Source organism: Scyliorhinus canicula, chromosome 11 (genome assembly GCF_902713615.1).
Source record: "Scyliorhinus canicula chromosome 11, sScyCan1.1, whole genome shotgun sequence".
NCBI classification, from domain to species: Eukaryota; Metazoa; Chordata; class Chondrichthyes; order Carcharhiniformes; family Scyliorhinidae; genus Scyliorhinus; species Scyliorhinus canicula.
Window position 1 is genome coordinate 22,289,123 of NC_052156.1, and position 19,402 is coordinate 22,308,524.

The window sequence follows — 19,402 nt, forward strand, 5'->3', positions numbered from 1 at the left end:
ATACCGGAAATTTTCCTCAACCAGCCTAAACGGTAGCCCTCGCAATCTGTTCTCCTGGCCCATTGCCTGTACCACAAACATTTCACTCTTGGCCATATTTAATTTGTATCCTGAAAACTGGCCGAACTTCCTCAACATTCCCAGTATACTTCCCATCCCGGCCACTGGGTCCGACACGTACAGGAGCAGGTCGTCTGCGTAAGGAGAGACCCGATGTTCTACCCCGCCCCTCACCATCCCCTTCCATCCCTCTGCGGCTCTCAGCGCAATCGCCAGCGGCTCTATGGCCAGCGCAAACAGCAGCGGGGAGAGCGGGCAGCCCTGTCTGGTCCCTCGGTACAGCCTAAAGTACTCCGACACTTCTCTGTTAGTCCTGACGCTGGCCCTCGGGGCCTGATATAATAATTTGATCCAATCCACCAGTCCCTCCCCGAACCCAAACCGTCCGAGCACCTCCCATAGATAGTCCCACTCCACCCGGTCAAAGGCCTTCTCGGCGTCCATCGCCACCACTACCTCCACCTCCCTGCCCGCCGGGGGCATCATTATCACATTAAGTAATCTTCTCAGGTTGGCCGCCAGCTGCCTACCTTTCACGAACCCAGTTTGGTCCTCCCTAATCACCTCCGGTACGCAGTCCTCCATTCTAACCGCCAGTACCTTTGCCAGGAGCTTGGCGTCAACATTAATCAGGGAGATTGGCCTGTAGGACCCGCACGCCTCCGGGTCTTTACCCCGCTTCAATAAGAGTGATATAGTGGCTTGCGACATTGTCGGCGGCAGGGTCCCTCTGTCCCTTGCCTCATTGAAAACCCTCGCCAAGACCAGGCCCACCAGCTCAGAAAACTTCCTATAGAACTCTACTGGGTATCCATCCGGCCCCGGGGCATTCCCCGACTGCATGGCCTTTAGGCCCCCCAATACCTCCTCCACTCTAATCGGGGCCCCCAGCTCATCCACTCGCCCCCCACCTACTGTTGGGAATGTTAACCCGTCCAGAAACCTTTTCATCTCCTCCGGTTCTTCCGGCGGCTCCGAAGTATACAGCTTGGGATAGAAGTCCCGGAATACCTTATTCAATCCTGCCGGGTCCTCCACTTTACGCCCCTCCCCATCCATCACTCTACCTATTTCCCTGGCCGCCTCCCTCCTCCTGAGTTGCTGCGCTAACAGTCTGCTAGCCTTTTCCCCATGCTCGTACACCACTCCCCTCGCCTTCCTAAGCTGTTCCACGGCCCTACTCGTGGATAGTGCCCCCAGTTCCGCCTGTAGTCTCTGCCTCTTCCTGAGTAAAACCTTCCCCGGGGACTCCATGTGTTCTTCATCTATCCAACCCATTTCCCTGACCAATCTATCTATCTCTGCCCTATCTGCCTTGGCTCTGTGGGCCCCAATTGAAATCAGCTCCCCCCGCACTACTGCCTTTAGCGCCTCCCACAGGGTCGCCGCTGAGATCTTCCCCATGTCATTCACCTGCAAGTAATTTTGCATACACCTCCGAAGCCTCTCACAGATCCCCTCCTCCGACAGCAGTCCCACGTCTAGCCTCCATTGCGGGCGTTGGTAGCTCGCTCCCCCGATCTGCAGGTCTACCCAGTGCGGGGCATGGTCTGAGATAGTAATTGCCGAATATTCCGTGTTCTTTACCTCCCCTATACAATCCCTGCTTAGTACGAAGAAATCTATCCTAGAATATACTTTATGGACGTGCGAGTAAAACGAGTAGCCCCTTCCTGTCGGCTGTCTATCTCTCCAGGGGTCCACTGCCTCCATTTGCTCCATAAACCCTTTCAGCTCCCTTGCCATTGCTGTGAGTCTACCTGTTCTGGGACACGACCGATCCAAAGCCGGGTCAAGGACCATGTTAAAGTCCCCCCCCCCCCCATTATTAGCCTGCGAGAGTCCAGGACCGGGATCTTCCCCAGCATTCTTTTAATGAAGTCCACGTCATCCCAGTTCGGGGCATATATATTCACCAGCACCACTCTTCTCCCCTCCAGTCTGCCCCGTACCATCAGGTATCTGCCCCCCCCCTGTCTGCGGCTATGCCCTCCGCCTCAAATTGCACCCGCTTGTTGATCATGATTGCCACCCCCCTGGACTTCGAGTCCAAGTGCGAGTGGAAGACCTGGCTAATCCAGCCCTTCCTTAGCCTGGTCTGGTCAGACACTTTCAGATGTGTCTCCTACAACATAATTACGTCCGCCCTCAGAGCCCGCAAGTGCGCGAACACCCGCACCCTCTTAACCGGCCCATTCAGTCCCCCTGACGTTCCAGGTAATCAGCCTGGTCGGGGGCACAACCCCCCCCCCCCCCCCACCACGCCGGTCAGCCATAGTCTTTCTCGGGCCGGCCCCTGGCCCATGCGTCGCGCCATTTCTGGCCCGCCTGTTGGCTGCCTCCACCCTCGACCTCCTTTCCAGTGCCTATTTCAAGTCCCTCCCACGTCAGCAGAACATCCCCCCCCCCCCCCCCTAACAACATCCCCCGATACCCCCACCCCTGCCATCCACTGGCTGTGATCTTCCCCCCACCTGACTCCCTTGACTAGCCAATCTGCTAGCCCGGTGACTCAACACTCCGGCGCCTTCCTGTCTCATTCCCATTGTTTCCCCGTCCTCCTCCTCACTCCCCGGCGCCCCATCCCCCTCTCCAACCCACTGGAGAAAACTCACTGGCACAGGAAGGCATGGACATCAACAAAACAAAAAACCCCCAAGAAAACCCCCCCCAACCCACGTCCTTGGCCCCCCTTGCTGACCGGCCCCCCTTCGTTACCGTGCCGGCTCCAGTTTCCTCCGCGAGCTGCACAAAAAGTACAAATCCGCCCAAAAAGGAAAAAACAGAAAAAAGAGGAAAAGACAAAAACTTAAGAGAAAAAACAAACAAGAAAAAAAAAGAAGAAAAAAAACCCAAACCAATGTCCATGAACAAAGGAAAGAGTCCCAAATGTTCCGCTTGGCACCTTTGACCCAGCAAACCGTTGAACAGCAGTCCAGGCCCATTCGGCGTACCTTCCTACGGTAGTCCTCGGGCCCTAATTCGCATCCGTGGGGCCTCTTTTCGGGACCAGCCCCTGATCCCTCGCAAAATCCATCGCTTCTTCAGGCTCGGAGGAGTAGTGAAGTTGACCCTGGTGCGTGACCCATAGGCGAGCCGGGAACAGCAGACCAAACTTCACGTGCTGTTTGAACAACACCTCCTTGACATTCTTAAAGGCTGCTCGCCGCCGAGCCACCTCCTGGCTTAGGTCCTGGTAAATGCGGAGGACACTGTTGTTCCACGTGCTGCTCCTGGCGCTCTTTGCCCACCGCAGCACCCGCTCCTTGTCCAGAACCTGTGGAACCTTATCACCATCGGGCGGGGGGGGGGGGGGGGGGGGGGGTCCGCCCGGCCGCCCCTGCCTCGCCTGCACTCTGTATGCCCCCTCCAGCTCCGGCGGTCGCGGAAAGGCTTCGGCCCCCATCAGCTGCATCAATAGGTCTGCTACAAACGCTGCAGCATCAGCTCCCTCAGCCCCCTCCGGGAGGCCGACCATCCTCAGGTTGTTCCTGCGGGCTGTATTCTCCAGCTCTTCCACTCTGTCCAGCAGTCTTCTCTGCCGCTCCTTCAGCCCGTCAACCTCTAGCGCCGCAACCGTCTGCGCATCCGCCTGCTCCTCCACCGCCTCTCCCAGCTCCTTAACTTTAACATCTTGCGCATCCAGCCTCTGGTTCAGCTGATCCACCGCTTTCTGGATTGGGTCCAAGCTGTCCTGCTTCAGCGCTTCAAAACTGGACTTCATTACCTGGAGCATGTTATCCAGCGCCTGCTGGATTGCTGAGTCCGCGGTCCGTGTGTCCGCCATCTTAGGTTCCAGGTAAGTTTCTTCAGGTCCTTGCCTCTGTCCCTTTTTCTCTCTTTTCTTCTGCCTCCTGGACTCCCGCTGTTCCATGTGCCACAGCCCGCTCCTCAGCACTTTCGCTGCCGCCTTCCTTCAGCTCCATGGTCCCGCTATCGCGGGGAATCAGCCCCTAAACGCCCGCCGGAGTGAGAGCCCACCGAATGTACGGCTCACTCGAACATCGCCGCCACCGGACGTCCGGCGGTGGGAGTCTATTCTCCCGCTGCTCATCAATGGGATTTTCCATTGAAGCTGCCCCACGCTGCTAGGAAATCCATGTGCGGGGGATGCACTTCCAGCGGGAAAAACAAATTGCAACGGCTGGAGAATTCCAGTCATTTATACTTCCTTGATACCTACAAGAGGGGCTGGTTTAGTACAGGGCTAAATTGCTGGCTTAGAAAGCAGACCAAGGCAGGCCAGCAGCACGGTTCAATTCCCGTACCAGCCTCCCCGAACAGGCGCTGGAATGTGGCGACTAGGGGCTTTCACAGTAACTTCATTTGAAGCCTACTTGTGACAATAAGCGATTTTTATTTCATTTCATTTCAGATGTATATTCTTTCCCCTGAAATATTCGGCATTTAAAGAGATTGTTTTGTTTTAATTTAGTGAATCTGGTTTTAGCATTGAAAAGAAGCAAAACAAGAAAAAAAAATCCATAATTGATTAAACCCAGCCCAGGAAGGGGCAAAATGAGGAGGTTCAAGGAGCCAAGCTCTTTGACGGGACTTCTGCGCTTGGGCCAGTGAAACGGACTTTACCGGGTACATCACACGGGGTGTCCGCTTTGCGGAACACCTTTGGTCAGTCTGTGAGCATAACCCCAGCCTTCTTGTTACTTACCACTTTAACTCACCTTGCTATCATGCCCACATGCCCGCTCTTGGCCTGCTGCTACACCTCAGATGAGGGGCAAGGTTCATGGATAACCTCTGCCGATATGGGAGTTGAATCCATGTTGTTAGAGTCGGTCCGCATCTCAAACCAGCCATCCAGCCATCTGAGATCCCAACCCCAGATCCGATTGGGCACTTGGCAGCCCTCGGGACTCAACGTTTTGTTCGTCAGCTTTAGATTGTGACCTTTCATTCCCATCTTAAATCTTCAAAAAAATATATCCTGTGTGAATTACCTCAATGCAAACCGTACCTTCCCCCTCCCACACCAGGCCATTGGTTTTGTTCTCAAAGATTCTGAGCTGAATTCTCCATTTCCGCGGCTAAGTGTCGGCGCCAGCGAAGCGTGTGATCTTTCATGACCAAAAAATTGTCGTCAAACCCTCACCCATTCTGAGACTGGTGAGGGGCTAGCACCGGCGCTGAGTGAAACCCCTGCCTCCCGCGGCGAAAACGGCCGGAAAATGGCCGGGTCCCAGGCTGCGTACATGCATGGCTGCAGTGGTTGCGCCGTACAGCATGGCACCTGTCGTGCGCAGCCCCAAGCCGCCATCTGCGACCCCACAGCTCACCCCCTGGCCACTCCTGCCAGTTTCCCCAGCCCACGCAGAAGCCGCCCGGCCAGCGGCAAGGATCGCGGCCGGGTGTCACACCGCTGGACACAGTCCGCAGCCGCCATGCAGGGTTCACGATTTGTAGGACCACATGGTGGTGGGGGGACCTGGAAAATCCCGCCTGTTATCTCTGCTTTCTCTCCTAATAGATGCTGCCAGACCTGCTGAGTTTTTCAGCTTCTTTCAGACTCCGCCATCCCCAGTATTTTGCTAATTTTACCAAATCTTTGCTTGGGCCATTTGTAAATCCCTTTTCCAGTGATCCCGAGTTTAGTGAGGTGTTCACAGATCACCCCCATATACAAAAGCAACTCGCCTGCTTCAGGAGGATGCTGGTTGGTCGCTTTCTCTATCATCCCCATTTGGATGAATCCAATTGATCCAAAAAAAATTAAAAATCGGGAACAAGCAGCTGGGAATAAATCAAACATGCATGGGACCCGCAGTCCATCAACTCTTTTGGAGCAAAGCTACCAAAATATTGAAGAGTTGGAAAGTTTTAAGGACAGAAGGTTTTTGAGATTGGGGTTGGTTATAACTGAAAGTGAAACATTAAAGAGAATGAGAGAGAGCAGAGGTGCAGGGTGGGCTCGGGGAGCTTGTTAAACAGTGGGGTGAAGAGTGTGCAGGGAGTACCCAGCAAGCAGTGTGGACTGACTGGGAGGGGAAACAATGCCAGACACCCAAGGGCTGGCAAACAGATGGCGAGACAGGAGGAGATAAAGAGGCGGGGACACAGATCATGAGGCAGACACAAGGCGCAGGGGGGGGGGTGGAAGAGGCACAAAGAGAGAGAGAGAGAATGTGTTGTGACATTGTCTGCTTGTGGAGGAGTGTGGCTGTGGAGAGATTGCACAGGAGCTGCGGTGAGCCAGGCGTGTGGAATGCTCTGCACTGTCTGAAGGCTGATTCATTGCTGACCTGCCCAAGAGCTGAATCCTGACCCTGGCCAGAGGCGATTGGGGCTTTGTGTTTAAGGAAGGCAATTTAGCTTCACACAGCCACCAGGCTGCAACATTGTTTCATTCCGAGCCACTGTGCACACACACACACACGTTGAGAAAACTCTTTCAGCTTCCCTGACTTTTGACTTCTCGACCTTGCCAAGGTTGCTGTGGGCGTGTGTGGGGACTCCCCCAGGGGAGTCTACCCCTCCTCCCCTGTGTAACCGGCTGCAAGCCCTGATCCCGGACAACTGGGCTGAGAGCGGATGGAGGGAGCGAGCAGGGAAAGTGGCAGCGAGGCGAGATGATAACCAGGGGGAAACACGACGGTGCCGAGGAGCAGGACTGCAAAGGGACTTCCGACAGCAAGTTGTGCCGCGCTGTAAAGAAACACCAACACAAACACAACCTGAAGCACAGGTACCAGATCCTGCAGACTCTGGGCAGGGGAGCCTATGGGAAAGTCAAGAAAGCGCAGGAGACAGCCACTGGCAGGACAGTAAGTAGTAATCCCATCAGAATAGTGTGTGTTGAAATGATCTCTAGTAAACTGACTGCGTGGGTTGAGTTTGGGGGTTTGTGGGATTGGAGAGAGCTTTTGGAGAGAGTTCCCAGTTATTGTGAAAGTCCAGTGTGTTGGTTCCAAACACTGACCCCAACAACCTGGCTCTCCATTGCCAGGAACTAAAAGACAAGGGACAGCCCAATGAAAAAAAAATACAGCAACAGGAGATCATTGAATCATAGAATTTACAGTGCAGAAGGAGGCCATTCGGCCCATCGAGTATGCACCGGCCTTGGAAAGAACACCCCACCTTAGCCCACACCTCCACCCAATCACCGTAACCCCACCTAACCTTTTTGGACACGAAGGGCAATTTAGCATGGCCAATCCATCTAACCTGCACATCTTTGGATGGTGGGAGGAAACGGGAGCACCCGGAGGAAACCCACGCAGACACAGGGAGAACGTCCGGACTCCGCACAGACAGTGACCCAAGCCGGGAATCGAACCGGAAACCCTGGAGCTGTGAAGCAACAATGCTAACCACCGTGCAACCATGCCGTGCTGGCGATGCAAATAGTTTCTAAATAGATATGTAAATATGTCTAGTCTATTTCCAAAAGTTTCCACGGAATTTAAATGAACTGGGCTGGTGTAGCAAGAAGGGGTCAGGATTCGAGATAGATATCTTGATGCATTTGGTATTCCTAGGATTCCTAAGGGGCAGCTCGGTGGTTAGCACTGGTGCCTCACAGCGCCTGGTACCCGGGTTCAATTCCGGCCTTGGGTGACTGTCTGTGTGGAGTCTACATGTTCTCCACGTGTCTCTGTGGGTCTCTTCCGGGTGCTCCAGTTTCCTCCCACAGCCCAAAGATGTGCAGGTCAGATGGATTGGCCGTGCAAAATTGCCCCTTAATGTCCAGTGATGTGACGGTTAGGCTAAGGGGTTATAGGTATAGTTGGAGAAGTGGGCTTGGGTGGACTGCTCTTTCAGAGGGTCGTCATAGAATCGATGGGCCAAATGGCCTCCTCTGTACTGTAGGGATTCTATGATTATTCTGTAACTGTCTCGGGGGAGTGCCTTGGGATGTGATCATAAATAAAGGTTTTCTATAAACGCAGGTTACTGCTGGATAGTTAGTGTGAGATTATTATTGTCATTTGCATCCAAGCTCTTGGTAAACAAGCACCGTTGCCAAATCTCAAGGTTAACGTTCCAGATCCCACACGACCCCACTTCTTGTTAGCCCTGTTTGCATTTATCTATATTTTGTCTTGTTCTTGTTAACCTGCTTCCCTTGCTCCTGAAGCAGCTTGCTGGAGTACAGTGCAGGATATCCCCGGATACCTTTTTCATAGACACTCAGTCAGGACTGTGTTATGGGCTCAGCACTGCATGACTAAGCCAACCAGGAGGTCCAAGAGCCAGTCAATGTTGGGCCTCAGTATACATTTCAGTGCAAGGCACTCTGCACATTGAAAATGCCAACCTAGAGTCATCGGCTTTGAAGGTACTTTCTGGGAGGTGGTTGTGACAAGCAACGTGTGGGGGTAGGTGATCATGGTGGAAATTCTGCTCTTCATCAACACATTTTGGTAGCAACTGAAGCCAAAAGTTGTCCGTGTCAGTTTAACAGTGACCGATATGCTTACGTAGAGATTAGAATTAGGTGAGGAGAATTTTCTTCACACCCAAGAGTACTGAGTCTGTGGAACTCTCTTCCCCAGAGAGTGGCGGAGGTAGGGTCATCGAATAATTTTGACACAGAGGTAGATAGATTCTTGCCTAAGAAGTGAGTCAAAGGTTTTCGGGGTGGGGAGGGGTGACATGGGAAGTTGGGGCCACAATTAGATCAGCTATGTTCTTATTGAATAGCGGAGCAGGTTTGAGGGGCCGTGTTGTCTACTCTTGCTCCGGATATATATGTTCATAGATACACAGATCAGGGACGGTAATTGTGAGCATTATTTCTGTTTTACACTTGATAAATGTGCACAATGCATTTCTACCACTTCGGGCCTGCAGGCTATTTTACCACATGGGCATTATAACTGTGACCAATCCCAATTTCATCCATTCGCACCATGAGGATTGCTGGATTGTGATCAGGAGCTAGAATCCAAGCCAATTTTTTCCACCCTACTCTGGCACTACCAAGACCAATTGCAATGTCCCAGCTGCCACCTCAGTTGAGTACAGCTAATTTAGCACAGATTGGTGTTTTCAGTTTGTCGGAATTAAGTGGATTATGTTGATTTAAAGTAGCTCTGGTTTGGAGAGCTAATAAGAAATGTACCAGTGTGATGACAGAAGGATAAACAGTAAACAAATGTTAAACTGAGTGTTAGCAAAAGAGAAGCTCAGTCTATTTTTCTATCACTCCTTCCGAGCCCATCAATGTATGGTCTTTGGAACTAACAACCAGAATAATACTCGAAACCAGTTCTGTATTCACATCCAATCATCCATTGTCAACATTGCGCAAATTCTAGATGTGACAATTTCAGTTTCAAGCTTGAAATGCCATGAAGTTAAGATCAATAATTACCCAAAGAATTCAATCTTAATCAACACAATCAGAAGACAATCTCATCAGTAGAGTTAGGTTCAGATCAATTCAGCACTATAGGATAAAATATGATTAGTTAACAATCAATACAGTGAACACAATGCAGCATATCATTTAGTGGAATTATATTTCAGCAAAATAGAAAATGGTGTTTCAACTTACACAGGTGAGTGTTATTTTTAAAATTGGCTCATTTAAAAAATAATAAGTAAAAGGGTATATGGACAAATACTTATTTGGAAATGAGTTTGATTTTGAATCTGCTCATGATGCGTTTTCTTTCAGTGTCAGTGATTTAAGACATCGCAACTTATCAAATCATCATTCCCAGTGATGCCACCTCCTATATCCAGGATATCCATTTAGCAGTAACGTTTGTAGAATTTCCTCAGACCTTGTCTGATCAATTAGATAGTTTTCACATTTATTCGCAGGATATGGACAATACTGGCAAAAGAACATTTAACTTTCCTTGACCGTGACACACCAATGATGAAGGAATGGCAGCATATGTTAAGTAAGAATGAGGAGTGACTGGGAAGGGAAGCTGGAAACTATGATGGTCCCATAAACCTGCTGCTCTTGTCCTTCTTGATGGCTGAGGTTGCAGGACTGGGTGGTAAGCTTGACAAGAGAGTGATGAAGGGGGAGAACATTGAGAATGGTGTCAAGGGCACCGATCAAGCTGACTGCTCTGTCCTAAATGGTGTCGGGGGTACAGAATGTATTCTAGATGGGGAACAAGCTGGGCTTGAAACATATGTTGAAAGTACCAACATGAGGGAAAAAGCCCAACTATCTATCTGTTGCAGATACATTGCGGAGACAAAAGCCCATTGGTAGACTGAAGACACCCTCCATTGTGCTACTTGTCGCTATCACCATGCTAAATAGGATAGATTCAGAATAGATCTAACAGCTCAGATTTCTTTCATCATTGGGCACTGTGGGCCATCAGCAGCAAGAGAATTTTATTGTACTACAATCTGTAAATTCATGACCCAGCATATTCCTTACTCTACCATTACCATCGTCAGGGGATAAATCATGGTTCATTGAGAAGTGTAAAGGAGTATTCGGGAAGCAGCACTAGGCGTACTTCAAAATTAGGTACCAACCTGTGGAAGCTACAATTTAGGACTACATACATGCTAACTAGCGGAGGCAGCATGCTATAGACAGAGCAAAATGATCCCAAAACAAACCAATCCAAAAGAAGCTCTACGTTACTGTTGCATCTAGTCATAAATGATGATGGACAATTAGTAAGTAAGTAAAGTCACCATAGTCCCAGATGACCATTGGCTGATCTCCCCTTTGAGGGATGCCCTGGCCTTATGAGTTAGGGTGAGGCTGGGCTCGAGGACCCCCTAATGGGTATTGTTGGAACCAACAATTCTACGGACACGTGCTTGTAGGATTAGAATAGCGATTTAATATACTTACAACAGAGCCAGCCTGTTAGCCGTTGAACTTTCGGTGAACTGGCCGGCTGACCCTGTGGCACTGATCTTTATACAGTAGCTCCCGGGGGAGGAGTCCTGGGCGGAGCCAAGGGAGAAGCCCAGTACAACTCTCGAGTATTCCCAGAGCTACTCCACCTGGTGGTCAGGTAGTGCAACTGCACTTACAATATAGACACATATATATACAGATTATATTACCGTGTGAATCACATTCACCACAGGTATGTTAGCATGTTGGGGGGTTCTGGGGGAATCGAGAGAACGGGGCACCATTTAAAGATGGCAGCCTGATCTCTTCCTGCATTGATGAACTCAATGCAGGAAAAGTGCGGCCTTGGTGGGGCTTTCCTCGCCGAGGTCCGATAAAGAAACAGAGTCCCGTTTAATAGCGGGATCGTTCTCAGTGCTGCAGGCAACAGGAAACGCCCTGCTAAACGTGCCCAAAATGGGACTCAGTTTTCTTTTTAGTTCCACCTGCCCCTGGAAGAAAATCCTGCCTGGGAGAGCTGTCAGTCAATCAGATTGGCCAAATGTTCTCCAGAACCTCCATGCACAGGGCTGCAGTGGCCAGAAGAGGCAGTGCAGCGCCCTCTTGGGACAAAGTGTAGAGAGCTGGTGTGATGTAAGTAGCAGGGGTCCCGGGGAGAGGAGGGTAGGGGATGTCTTGTGCGGGTCACGGGGATTGAGTAATCAGGGTATAGACCTTGGGTTGGTGAAGGGAGGAGAGAGAGGGGCCTGGAGGTGTCCAGTCCATGAGGGGGCATGCCCTCCAGTTAGAAGTGGGGCTTCTGATAGAGGCACCTCCCACTTCCTAACTGGGACCCAGACTATTAACATCTTCTGTTTCCCATCCTGAGATACGTGGTGCCTGCCAACCTGAAAATTGAGGCTGGGCGGGAAAAGACCCTTCATTGGCCACTTAAGGGGTTAATAGGGGCAAGGATGGACTTCCTGCCCAAGACCCTGCCCACCCCATGATAGAATTGTGCCCAGGTTGTAGCAAGTGGGATCTCAGAGGGGTTCCTGTCCATGCACCCCAACCCCTCCCCCCTCACCCTCCCAGCACCTCAAAACCCACCCCAGAGGGGAGAGAGTAAAATTCAGGCCATCGTTTTCCTTTTTGCAGGTTCCAAAACTGTTCCAGTCCTCAAGCTTACTACTATTTTTTGGAAAATTATAAGCCCTTTTAATCTAATGCTATCCTTAAATTCCTGCTATCCTTAACTTCCTAGTAAGCCACATTCGTTCTTACTGAGTTTTTTTTGATGGAATATATTTTGGTTGAACATCAACACCCCGATCTGCAAATATGATGGAGACCAGCACAAAATTGTAAAAGACAAGGATAAAGCATTCGCAACTAGGTTCAGCCTGAAATGCCAAGTGGATGATCCATCTCAGCCTCCTTACTGAGATCACCGTCATCACCCAATCTTCAGCCAATTGTGACACCTCCACATAAAATCAAGATACAGCTGATAGCTCTGGATACAACATATTGGCTATAGTGCTGAAAACTTGTGTCCCAGAACAAAGCTCATCTCTAGTCAAGCTGTTCAAGCACAGGTACAACACCACTATCTACCCAACAAAATTGAAAATTGCCTTGATATGCCCTGCTCATCAAAAGCAGAACAGATCCAAGCTGATCTATTATTTCTCCATCTGTCAAATTTCAATCATTGGCAATGTGTTGAATGTGTCATTTCCCTTACTATCAAGCAGCACTTACTCAACAATTCTGTTCCATTAGAGATGCTCAGCTCTAGACATCATTATATCTTGCCCCAAACATGGACAAAGCAGCTGAATTCCTTTGGTGAATGACTGCCCTTTTCAGTAAGGCAGCATTTGACTGAGTGAAATCAAGCAGCCCTGGTAAAATTGAAGTCAGTAGGAATCATGGAGTTCTTCACTGGCAAGAATCTTACCGAACACAATGGAAGATAGTTGCAGTTGCTGGCTGCCAATTACCTCAGCCCCAGGACATCACTGCAAGAATTTCTTTGTGCAGTGACCTAAGCGCAACCATCTCGACTGCTTCATCAATGGCCTCCATCCGTCCCTAAGGTTAGAAGTGGGATGCACATTGTTCAGATCCATTTATAACTCCTCATAGATTGAGCAGCCTATGCAAGATCTTCACATAAAATTCAGATCACACAAGTGCTGGGCAGTAACAATTTCCAAAAAGAGAGAACCTAACCATCTCTCCTTGATGCTATTCAATGGCATTACCATTGCCAAATTCCCACTATCGGCATCTTTGGGCGTCACAAGCGAGCAGAAAATAACTGGATTAGTCATATGATTCTATGGCTTTAACAGCAAGTCCGAGGATGGAGATCCTGTGACAAATAACTGACCCCATGGCAACCCAAAGCCTTTTGTACCATTGAGAAGACACAGGTCAGAGTGCGATAGAATATTTTCCACTTGTCTGGGTGAGTGCAGTTGCAACAAGACTCAAGAAGCTCAACACCATGCAGGACAAAGCAGCTTGCTTCATCGCCACTTCACCCACCACCGTAAACATTCCCTCACTCCATCACCAGTGCAACAGCAATCTGTATCACAGACAAGATGCACTGCAGCCTCTCAGCAACACTTCGCCAACAATACCTCCCAAACTTACAACCAACACCGCCTGGACAAGGGCAGAGGGCATATGGGAACACCACCATCTACAATTCCCCTCCAAGCCTCATACTGTCCTGACTTGGAAACATATCGCTGCTGCTTCAACATCACTGGGCCAATATCCTGGAACTCTCAACAGCGCCTGAGGACCTTCACCATATGGACGGCAATGGTTCAAGAAGGTTGCTCACTGTCTCTAAGGAAATTAAGAACGGGTAATAGACGCTGAACGTTCCAGTGGTATCCACATTTAAAGACACTTTAAGAAGTTGAACCCATTCAAGTGACTGGCGAATATTTTATTGCAGTCCTTCTTGAGTATTGTAGCTGGTGGAGAGACATTAATGGATGGGAAGTGAGTCACACATTGCAGAGTGCCGAGGCTTTCATCTGCTCTTGTAGATATATTGCTAAAATGGTCAGCTCAGTTAAGCTGATGATCCATAGTGACTCTTCAGGATGTTATTAGTGATGATAGCATGTACTATCGGGGATATGAGGGAAGTGGTTAGGCCTTTCCTTGTTCGTTATTTCCTGGCACTTGTATTATGTGATTGTTATCCGCCACTGTGAGCCTAAGCGTAGATGTTGCACAGGGCCTGCTGTAGGCTGACATGCCTGCTTTATCATCAGAAGAGTTGTAAATGAAGCTGAACACTTGTAGAATCAAGCATTGAACAATATACCCTGACCCTATGATGGAGGGAAGACCGTTGATGACGCAACTGATAATGGTTGGGCCACGTATACGTCCCTGAAGAATTCCTGCAGTCATATCCTGAGGCTAATATGATTAATCTTAAAAAGCCATGACCATTCTCTGTCTTGTCAGTTCTATCACCAGTCTCTGGAGGGGTTTTCCCTGGGCCTCCATTGATCTCGGTTCAGACTCTTTGGTGCCGAACGCCATCAAAAATGCTGATTCTACTGTCAGTCATTTCAAATGAGATAGAGGGTAAGAACCTGAATGAACAGCAAGGCCACTTTCTGTTATTTCTGCGGTGTTGAGACAAGGAGTTAAGTATTGATGTTACTCACTGAGCCTTATCCATCTAACCTCTCACTTGATCACCACTGTTTACCTTTAACTAAGTACCTGCAGCAAAAGTTTGAAAAATTCAAAAAATGCATAATTCATTTAATCGCAAAAGAGCTCTACAAAAAAAAATCAATTTGTGCAGAGGCTATCCTTGTGCTTCAAAATGCTGTTCATTAATCAGATATAGTCAAATAATTGGAATCAATTTTGCAGTACTTATTCAGGTATATGTGTGATTGACATATTTATGTTGACAAGGCTGAACAAGAATGAAGCACACCATTGCCTCAATCAATCGCAGTAAATGAGGCAAGTATATTCAACGTGATCACAAACGTCTTTGGAAAGCCATAACGTCATGCTTAGCAGCACCTCAAATTTACAAGACCTCCCACGTTAGAACTCAGCTATGTTTCTCGTGCCAGATTGTCTCAGTGCATTGGTACTTTCAACAGGGACAATAACACAAGTGAATATTTTTGGCTTCTTGTCAGCCTTCATATTTCTATACAAGGTTAATTTACACAGGAACTGCATTCCGCACATTTCCTCAAACAATATTACGTTATTTTTGGAAAATGTATTCCAGTAAAATTGGCTAAAAATGTATGAGGGATGGGAATCTTTCCAGATTTGCTTTAATTACTCTGGAGTGGCGCCAATAAACATCTCCAAACTGACAGCCTGTCTCAGGGATGATTACTTTTTACAGTTTCAATCCTCAGAGATTGATATTTTCTCCCGTGTTTGTTTGTCCAACATCCTCAGGTTGCTTCCAACCTGTCTGGCTGGCTGGTATCATTTGCAACTTCATTCCCCAGGTTAATGGTTTAGTCTTTGTGGCTAATATATCTCCCTGGTCTGGTTTGAAAGCTGGTGGCTCTTGAACCTCATTTAATAGATTTGGCCACACAGCAGCAATTTTCCAAACAATAGCGGCCCCTCCATCCAACCCCATCCTCCTGACCTGTCACCCAACCTCGTATCCATCCCATCTGACCTCTGACACCCATTCTGCAGCCTCCTATTATTATCACAAAATACACATCCCCCACCCCAAACGCACACACAAGCGTCCATTCCTGATCTCAACTTCACTTACTTGAGGACCACTGGAATGTTAGTAGCAGCCTGATCTTGCTCTGTTTGCCAGCTGGCTATTAACCCATGCTGGTTCCATTGTAATGGGGCCCAATATGTGAGGCTGCCTCAGACCTCACCATTCAGGAGTTGGGCATGCACTCAGTACTCCCAAAATTGGGCTCAGACACACATTTAGGTCATGATCTTTAAGTAGTCTTACACCAGATTCCAATCCTCATCCCACACCTAGTGGCACACTAAGGCAGACTTTTGTCCACTTCCTTAGATAGTAATTCCCAGAACAGGTCAGTACCTTGAGGGGCACCACTCCAGGAGTCTCTCTCACTCTACCACCAGCCATCGGTGCATTGGAAGGGTTTGCAGGTCATCGCACTCAATCTGTTTGACCACATTATGAACACACCTTCCTTAGCCATCAAGTACCTGGGGTGAGACGCGAACCTTGAGTTTTTTGGCTCCAAGGCAGACACGCTACCACAATGCCACAAGATCCCTTGGACCATATAGTTGGTAGTATTTCCTGACCTACTCTGGTCTCAGGGTCCTATATTTCCCATCATGTCCTCGAGGCTTGTAACTCTCCTAACTTCATCGCCAGAGTGTTATTGTTTGAAACCTGAAGCATGAGAGCACAGTAAAGTCTCTCAGTTTTCAGCAAGCCACTTTGTGCAAATTTCCGGTCTAGCGACAGCCATTTCGCTTCTTCTCCACCTGGATTCCATTGTTTTGTCATCTCACAGCCCAGGTCAACCATGTGCAGCATTGTTGCTACTGAAGCTTAATGGCGGGTATGTGAAATGTGTAGCGTTCTGAGGGAACCTCAATGATCTGTCCATCGCATTATTCACGCCAGAACTTTTCATGAGAATTTTCATGGGAGTTGTGGGACCAGCAGGAGTGGGATCTTATTTTGAATAAGCTAGCTAACAGGCGATTAAGTAATTTAAATTGATTCTTCACAGACATTGATCCAGTAGGATAAGTAGTTGTAATCTGGATACACATTCCCTGATAGAATTTACATCTATAGCATTTAGCTTCAAGTTAGTTCACAGCGTGAGCCAGTTCGAAAGCTGGTAGGAAATTTGAAGTTACAAACTAAAAGTATAGCACAAAAATATTTTTTGCATTATATGAAATGGATTGGCTTGAGTGCATTTCCATCCTATAATTTCATAGAATGTGAACAAAAAAAGAAGAAGACCTGTATTTATATAGCCACTTACAATAATAAAAATAATCATAATCTTTATTGTCACAAGTAGGCTTACATTAACACTACAATGAAATTACTGTGAAAAGTCCCTGGTCGCCACATTCAGGCGCCTGTTTGGGTACACAGAGGGAGAATTCAGAATGTCCAAATTACCTAACAGCACGTCTTTTGGGACTTGTGGTAGGAAACTGGAGCACTCGGAGGAAACCCACGCAGACACAGGGATAACGTGCAGACTCCACACAGACAGTGACCCAAACCGGGAATCGAACCTGGGACCCTGGCACTGTGAAGCAACAGTGCTAACCACTATACTACCGTGCTCCCCAATTACATTACCAGCAAACATTTCAAAATACTTTACTGAAAATGAAGCACAAACACAACAGCCAGTTTGAGCATAGCAAACCCTCGCAAACAGCAATGTGACAATGTCCAGCTAATCTGTTTTTGTGATGTTGATTTGAGGAATAAATATTGGCCAGAACATTATAGTATTGCCATGCGACCTTTCGCATCCACCCAAGCTAGCAGATGAGGTCCAGGTTCAATGTTTGATCGTAAGGACAGAGGGCGCGATTCTCCGATCCCCATGACGGGTGGGAGAATCGCGGGAGTGCCGGGCGATTCACGCCACACCGCCCTGGCACCCGCACGCGATTCTCCTCCCCCCCCCCAAAACGGCGTGTCGAATTCTGCCTAATCCAACCGGTTCACGCCGGCGCCAACCACGCCTGGTCGCTGCCGGCGTGAACAGCGCGCGACCGCTGCGTGTGGGGCCTGTGGGGGGCGGAGGGAGGATCGAGCACCAGGGAGGTGCTCAGGAGGGATCTGGCCCGCGATCGGTGCCCACCGATCGTCGGGGCGTCGTCTCTGAAAGACGCACTCTTTTCCCTCCGCCGCCCCGTAAGATCAATGCTCCAAATCTTGTGGGGCGCCCGCGGGGAGGACGGCAACCTGCGCATGCGTGTGTGACATCATTTAGGCGCCGCTGGCCGCATCATTCAGGCGACGCCGCTTTGACACAAGCGTCAAGGCCCGGCGCGCGAGATTGACGCGCCGCCGCTCCAAGCCCCCGGGGGTGGGAGAATAGGGGGCGAGGAGCGGCCTCCGATGCCGGAGTGAAACACTCCAGTTTTCGCTCCGGCGTCAACACTTTGGGTGGAATTCTCCGCTCCAGCACGGCATCGGGAAGGCCGTCGTGAACTAGGCCGAGTTTCACGACGGCCTCGGAGGCCACTCCTCGCACCCTATTCACCCCCCTCCCCCCAGGGGGCTAGGAGCGGCGCTCTGTAAACCTTGGCCGCCGGGCCTTGACGCTTGCGTCAAGGCGACGCGCCGAGAATGACGCAACGGCGGCGCCTAAGTGACGTCAGCTGCGCATGCGCAGGTTGGCCGGCTCCAACCCATGCATGCACAGTTGCCATGTTCCCCTCCGCTGCCCCGCAAGACGTGGCGGCTTGATCTTGTGGGGCGGCGGAGGGGAAAGAGTGCGTCTCTTGGAGACGCCGGCCCGACGATCGGTGGGCACCGATCACAGGCCAGTCCCCTCCCGAGCACGGCCGTGGTGCTCACTCCCCTCTCCGCCCCCCACATGCCACAAACAAAACTTTGGCGCCATGTTCATGACGGCAGCGCTGGTATGTGGTTGCCGCCGGCGTGAACAGGTCGGGAACGTCAGGCCGCTCGGCTCATCCGGTTTTCCCGGCGACTGGCGATTCCTCGAGGGGGGGGTGGGAGAATCGCGGGGGGTGCCAGGGCGGCGTGTCATGAGTTGCCCGGCCCTCCCGTAATTCTCCCACCCGGCGTGGGGAGCGAAGAATTCTGCCCGTTGTTACCCTTTGGGAGAATCGCGCCCAGAATCTCCAACAGGGGAGCACTCCCTCAGCACTCCACTGGAATAGCCTTGATTTTTGTGCTCAAGTGCTGGAATGGGACTGTAAACCTAGAATCTTCTGGTGACTCAAAGGCGAGAGTGCTGCTAACAGAGTCACGGCTGACTCTCGACTGTGGACCTCTCTCTCGCCCTGAAGAATGTTGTGTTCTGTACCTGTGACCTATTGAAGCTACAGAAATGCACTTCCAATGAGAAATTAATACAGTTGTGGCAACTCACCACCACCTTCTGAAGGGCAACTAGGGATGGGCAATAATTACTGCCGAAGCACCATTGCCAATATCCCGCAAATTAATTTTCAAAAAGCCAATATATATAATGCACACGGCATTTCTCCTACGGTGAAAAATGAGTGCTTACATACAGTAACATACACCTAAAAACATATGTTTTGTTTCATCGTAGACTCAGTAAGTTTAGGAAAACTGTTTTTCTGCTGTGACCATGAGAAAAGTGGATGAGCGAAAATTGTAACCATGGCAGCCATTTTGGCCATATGCAGTTGTAGTACTTGTAGTCATTCAGCCCTTCCTTTCCCCCCCCCCCCAAAATTCCTGTGCTTCATTCCTCTGACTCCAACCTCTTATGATGCTCCTCTCCCTCTGTGGGCACGCAGTAATCAAAT

At 49.7% G+C, this 19,402-nt stretch overlaps 1 protein-coding gene across 1 annotated transcript in view; it reads left to right on the plus strand.

Annotated features, from left to right (window-relative positions):
- The first annotated feature begins 6,208 nt into the window (after positions 1-6,208).
- LOC119973908 (NUAK family SNF1-like kinase 1) overlaps positions 6,209-19,402 on the plus strand; it is a 43,111-nt gene continuing 29,917 nt past the window's right edge. The window contains exon 1 of the mRNA XM_038812515.1: positions 6,209-6,839. Coding sequence (XP_038668443.1) covers positions 6,645-6,839 — 195 coding nt within the window. The 5' untranslated portion in view covers positions 6,209-6,644. The remainder of the gene's footprint in view (positions 6,840-19,402) is intronic.